At 46.5% G+C, this 6199-nt stretch overlaps 1 protein-coding gene across 2 annotated transcripts; it reads right to left on the bottom strand.

The window, feature by feature from the left end:
• Nucleotides 1-773: 773 nt before the first annotated feature.
• Nucleotides 774-5938, bottom strand: Tent5a (terminal nucleotidyltransferase 5A). Of its 2 annotated transcripts, none has more exons than XM_004660472.3 (3): nucleotides 5787-5938; nucleotides 5063-5642; nucleotides 774-4057 (listed from the first exon to the last, which is right to left on the bottom strand). In XM_004660472.3, exons 1-3 carry the CDS (start codon nucleotides 5804-5806, stop codon nucleotides 3281-3283), a joined length of 1377 nt encoding a protein of 458 aa, XP_004660529.1. In that variant the 5' UTR covers nucleotides 5807-5938; the 3' UTR covers nucleotides 774-3280. The 2 variants fall into 2 exon arrangements, with proteins under 2 accessions (XP_004660529.1, XP_004660530.1); XM_004660473.3 differs by having other exon boundaries at nucleotides 5842-5935.
• Nucleotides 5939-6199: the final 261 nt, after the last annotated feature.

Here is a 6199-nt window from a genome sequence, read left to right as displayed (position 1 = left end):
ACAAGCATTGCACTGAGAACAACTTTATGCACAGTAAAGCAACCAACAATAAGCAAACAGAAGGGGTGATAAAAACAATATGTTCACTTTTCATCTCACTTCTTTCTTGGCTTGAAGTACAGATATTCTGCCATCATTGCAAATTTTTTTGATGTTCTTGGATACACACTGAAAAAAAGCAAAACATCCAATACCAAAGTGAACAGACATTTGATCCCATTTCTGGAAGGGTAAAGTTCATTCTGGTGTAGGAGTTCTCGAGGCAGTTGGATTTACTGCAGATGAAGTAAACTTTTTAACAGGGCATTGTCACAGGCTAAGTGTCTCTGCCATACTCAACTGGACACACGAGAAAAGCCACCAGACAATAAAACCTCCTGCTTCAAAGTACCAGCATACTAGGCCAGATACACACAAATACAAACACATCTTAGGCACTGAGCAGGAATGAGAGCTGTTCTTTTCTCTGACCTATACACACGGCTCTGTCTCACCAGACATTCAATTGTTTAGGCCATACATCCACAGAGAGAGACATATATTCTACTGTGTGCTCAACTACATATACACAACAGCATAGTACATACGAAATAGAAATAAATTATACATAAATCTTAAAAGTAAATGCTGAAAAGTTTTCTTGAAAACAGCCTGCTCTATCTGAATGCCAGGTTATGGCACATTCAACTAAGCTACCAACCATGGAGTAAGCAAGAATAGAAATACTTGAGAAAGATAAAAGAAAGATGTATTTTCAAATAAGGCTCCTTCAAAAAAAAAAAACAAAACAAAAACCTGTGCCATAAATGAACAGCAGGTTGCTGCTGTGGCAGAGCCAGAGCTCTTCAAGACTCTTGAAAACAGTGGACACTCATGTCAAGAGTTAGGATGAGAAGAAAGCAGATGACCAGACGTTCCTCTGCCCCCTAGCAGCCTTAGTTTTCTCAAAGAAAACTCACAAAAGGCAAAGCAGGCCAGACTTTGGTGTGTGAGTGTAAGAATTAATCTCCAAGTTGAATAATGTTTTCCTGGGACTTTGCAACTAATGTTTTAAACCCAGGGCAGTGATGAGGGAGAGTGGGGCAACGTGGGAGCAGGAAGAGTTCCCTGGGAAAGAGTGGCAGTGCAGGGGCCGTGACAGCTCAGGAGGAATTCTCAGGGAGGCTACTGCAGCAAAGCCATCAGGTTCCCGTTCAGGCTTCAGAGAGATGCACGGAAGGGAGTCCAGACAGATTAACCTGGGCCAGCCTAGCCTAGGATGAGCATCTGAGATGCCCAGATAACAAACAGATCACACTGCCAATATGAGAATGTATCTTCTTCCCTGGTCCCTCTCTCATTGTTAGGGTCTCAGAAGAGCTATCATAACAAGCAGTCATTTACCAGGGTTAATGGGGATCATATGGTTTTTCACAACATGAAGGGAAAGTTTTTAATGCATTTGTTTTGCTCTCACAAGTGTATTTTCAGAGACCGGTGTTTATGGGGCTCGTGGGGGTGGGGGTTCTAGGGCTAGCTGTCACCAAACTGAATCATGCCAGTTCATATCACAAAGGTTTAGTTGGTGTCTTGGAAAAGAAAAATAAAGTTGTGTTTGACTTAATGCAAAGTGAATTAATTTAAAAGTACAGTACTAACTAGTTAAATGCAGTGACAACCAGATGAGACATGTTTCATATTGGCTTGAATTTATAAAATGTTATATATATATATCTCATATATAAACTTTATGCAGTTGTGCAAATGCTCTTTAAAAATGGTCATTTCACATTTATTAAATTCTAGTGGTCCAGAAATGCAGAATGCATCCATTTGTAAATTCATTTAAATATTAATAAGTAGTGCTCAGATCACCAGAAATTCTTTTAAGACATTATGGATTTAAGTAACCTACCGTTAACCCCTAGATCCACAAGTATACATCTTGAAGGCATGCAATTGTTTTTTAAAAGGGGCTCAAACTTTCAAAATGGCAGCTCAACATAAAAAGTATTCTACCAAATCTTCTCCCATTTGTGGAATACCCTGGCTCACAGAAAAAGAAAAAAAAATTCTCAATAAAAATGTATAATCTCTTCTCTAATATATTACTAGTTTCCCCTCCTTCATTTGCTTTAATATTTTAGATAAGGATTTTAATTCATCATTGCAGTATGCCCATGTGTCATGTGACCCTACTGAAAACAGAAACACACATTTAAATATTTCCTATTTGATAACTATTTTAGGTCATAGTGAAGGTAGTGTGTATATACAAATATATGTAATATACACACATAATATACACACATGTACCTATGATAACATTACACCAACAATATCATTTTTACAGGTATTTTCCAAGAAAATAGGGCATTTTCTCCACCTTTCACAAGCTTATATGTGGTTTTATCTTCTTTTTAAGTCCCTGATAAAATAAAGCTCATTAAATCATAAAATAATTTTTCAACTTCAAATTTTCAGAAAACAACAGGCACTTTGATGTATACTGGTGTGTAACAAATATAGTAACTCTTTATATATGCTATTATTTCTCTCCTACTTGGGAATTTTATGTTAAATCTTTGGTCCTGGAGCTTATTTTTGTTGCTGCAGCTGCTTCTGCTTGCATTTTCACATTTTAACAATCAGAGCTATGCATGCAGCTGGAACTGATGGGTCGTATCATCGTAAGTTCTGCTGTTTGCTAAAGAGAGCTGCACCAACCTATTACTGTTCATTTGGTGCGAGCTGATTCTGTGAGACAACAGGAGCCCTCCACAGACAGCACTTCCTGCAGACACAGATGGCCATCCACTGGGGAGTCCCTGTTCCAAATCCTATCTTTACTCTCTAAACTCCTGAACTGGTAAGGAAGGTGGTATGACACCTCTCCTCCTCCATCTTTTCCTTTTGGAAAATTCCAGGTTAAATTTCTCTCCATTCCCCTTCCCCTACAGCAAAGCAATGGGAGCAGTTATTGCAAACCCATATTGTCATCAAGCAGTTTTCATTCCCATATTATCTTAAGAGAACTTAGGTGCTTTTAATAACAGGCCTCTTTTGTTCCAAGACAAGACTCCAATTGGGTTAAGAGAATATGGGGAGCTTGGGAGGGCCATCAGTTGAGATCATGCTCCCAGACCAATGGGAAGATCCATAGTCTGCCAAACTTAAACTCAGGAGTGGATCATCATTGCACAAAACACGTCCCTAATTAGGGCTGGTCACTCATTTTTTTTCTCCCCCCCCCCCCAGCTTTTCTGAAATGGCTTCCCTATTGAACATTCTAAAATGATTCTTAATTGCAGGGTAGCCAAGTGGAGTACGTCTGCTGCTGGCATGTGAACACTGGCTGAACTTGTGCAATGTAGTAATTGCTAAAGTTAGCATCTGCGACATAAGGGGCCGGCTGATAATAGCAAGTGACATTAGCCACGTTAGGGATGACATTTTGGTCAGCTAGCACCCGGATGGCCAGCATGGTGATAAGGTTTAAAGTCTGTCTCCTCTCATGTCCCATCAGGCACACTGTACTTTCATTCACCACTCCGTGAAGGGTCATGAGATACTCATACTTGCGGTCTTCCAATCCCACGAAATGGTTCTGCAAGTAGGACTCCAGTTTTCTCTGCTGCTCTCCAATGTCTGAGAAGTCGATAAAAAACCTGGAACACATATACCTCTGGAGGGTCTTGATCTCATCAGAGGCAGGCCGAAAGCCCCTCACTAAGAGGTTGCAGTATTTAAGCAGGCCTCCCCCTCTGATCTCCTCTGGGTTCCTGGTGGCAATAATCTTGTTGCAAAGGTGATCAAAGGCTTCGTGAAAATCGCCATAGACGCTCTCACCGATTATTGTGGGATGAAATGTTTCAGTCATTGGGTTCTCCGAGCATTCGTAAAAGAGGAGAAGGGAGTCTAACTTGATTTGGAAAGAATCTACACTGAATTCAAATTGCCTCCGGAGAGAATCCACAAATTTCAGTTCCACATTTTTGCCACTGTTGTTTGACAGGGAAATAAGACTCCACCGGTCGGAGTCATTGCACACTTTCACCATTTTCTGCACATAAGCTTCCTATAATGTAAAAAGATAAATCAAAGATGAGCAAAACTGGAAAGAAATAGTAAATAGATCCTCTCCACAGCTGGGAATTATTTTTGCTCTTTCCCAGTTTTATCAAGTTGCAGCAAAACACTACCTACAGGCTTAAACAGTTCCAAAAACAGGAAGAAAAAAAAATACATATATATATTTAACGAGCAGTTTTGCCGTCTGGGAAAGGGACTAGAAGTAACAGTTTGAGGCTTTTGGCAGACGCAGTAGGGTACTCAGAGGTTCTGTTTTCATGTCTGGCTTTTCCAGTGTTATTTTTTGAAAATGGTCTAATAGGCATAATATCACCCAGTATCACAGAGAGGGGCACAAGGTGATGTTAGTCGGCCTCTACCCCTTGCCCCAGCCACCAGTTCTCCTCTTCCACCCCCAGGCAATCAGTATCACAGTGTGCCTGCAACTGACTTTCTACAGTTACAACCACATAAAACGCCTCAGACCATTTAAATTAATTATATAAGATGCGACCGAACCAAAGGGAAGGGGCATACCACTATACCCTTAACATGTGAACTAACACAGAGAACTACCAAATATATCGCAAACGCTGAATCTAACAGACGCAATCTATTCACATTTTCCAATACAATAAAACCCCATTGACTCAGTTCTGCTCCAGGCTGCGATTTTCCCAAAGACCAGCCCATTAAAAGATGACTCAAAAACTATCTACTTACATCAAAATTCTTGCACCTATCAAAATCTACTCTCAGCAAGACTCCAGCAAGTTAAAAAGAGAGGGGGGGGAGGAAGAGCAGGGACGGCAAAGGAGGAAGCAGAAGAATAACTAAAATATTCCAGTGTCCACGCACTTTAGTTCACTCATGAAAACCATCAAAGCGTCCCCCATGCCCGCGGCGGCCGCATCCACAGCATTTCACTGAGCCACCCGGCCAGGTCAGCTCCCCGCCCCCCCCCCCCCCCCCGCGCCCGTCCCCATCCCCAGCCCCGTTCCAGTAGCTTTACCTTGAGCGTGAGCGGCGTGATCTTCTCCTTGTTCACCCCTTCGGGCAAGAAGTCCAACAGGCAGTCGAGCACGACGTCCTTCACAGTCTGAAACTCCTCTTCGCCACGCAGGTCGGCGCAGAAGATGAGGTCCAGGTCCTTGTAGCCCAGGCCGCTGTCCTGGTGCAGGACGTGGCTGGCGGCCGAGCCGTTGAGGCGCACGTCGCGGACGCCGATGCGCTTCTCGGCCAGGCGCCGCCGCACCACCTTCACGATGAGGCTCGGCTGCAGCTCGAGCGTGGGGAAGTTGCCGCGCCCGTGGATCGGGATGGTCTCGCTCAGGATGCCGTCCAGCCGCTGCACTTGCTCCCAGCTCAGCACGTTGCAGTGCGCCGTGGGGCTTTCGCAATAGTCCAAGCAGTGCCCGCCGAGGCTGCCGCTGCCACCGCCGCCGCCGCCGAAGTCGCCGACGCTGAAGTCGCCGCCGCCGCCGCCCAGGGGGATGTAGGGGCCGCCGGCCAGCTCGTCCTCCGCCATGGCAAAGTACCCTTCGCCCTCCGCCATGTAGCGCCCTCCAAATGCCACCTGGCCTTGGTCAGTCCTGATGGGAGGGGGAAAAAGAGGGGTTCAGGGGAGGGGGACGGCGACAGCAAAGGCGGGGCCCCGCCGTGGGAAAAGCGCGCCCCCTCCCCGGTCTCCGCGCAGTCCCTCCCCGCGCGCCGCGCCCCGCACCACAGCCCCGCACCAAAAATATCTCTGATGCATCCGGAAAGAGCAAGCGACAGTCCCGTCTGTGTCACCTGGACGCGGCCGCCCCTTCTAGGATCGCCCCGAGCGAGCGAGCGAGCGAGCAAGCGAGGCGGCCGCACTTCCCGGAGCCGCGAGTGCACTCTCGGCAGCGGCTAGGTAGAGCGACTCCGTCCGTCCGTGCGCGCCGACCCCCGCCCCGCCGCGCCCCCGGCTGTCCCCGCTGCGGTGGTCTCGGAGGTGGCGGCTCGTGTGCCTGCCGCCCCCGCCGCCGCCCGCCAGCCCGCCCGCCGCGCACGCCCGCTCGCGTCTCCGGAGCTTTAGCAGTTGTGCCGGGGGAAATGTCTTCAGTACTTTTTTTATACCGGGCTCCTCTGCGCTTCCGGGGCCCCGGCACGGCGCGCTCGCCAC

Source organism: Jaculus jaculus, chromosome 10 (genome assembly GCF_020740685.1).
Source record: "Jaculus jaculus isolate mJacJac1 chromosome 10, mJacJac1.mat.Y.cur, whole genome shotgun sequence".
NCBI classification, from domain to species: Eukaryota; Metazoa; Chordata; class Mammalia; order Rodentia; family Dipodidae; genus Jaculus; species Jaculus jaculus.
The sequence above is the reverse complement of the archived record's forward strand: the minus strand, read 5'-3'. Positions and strand labels throughout refer to the sequence as shown.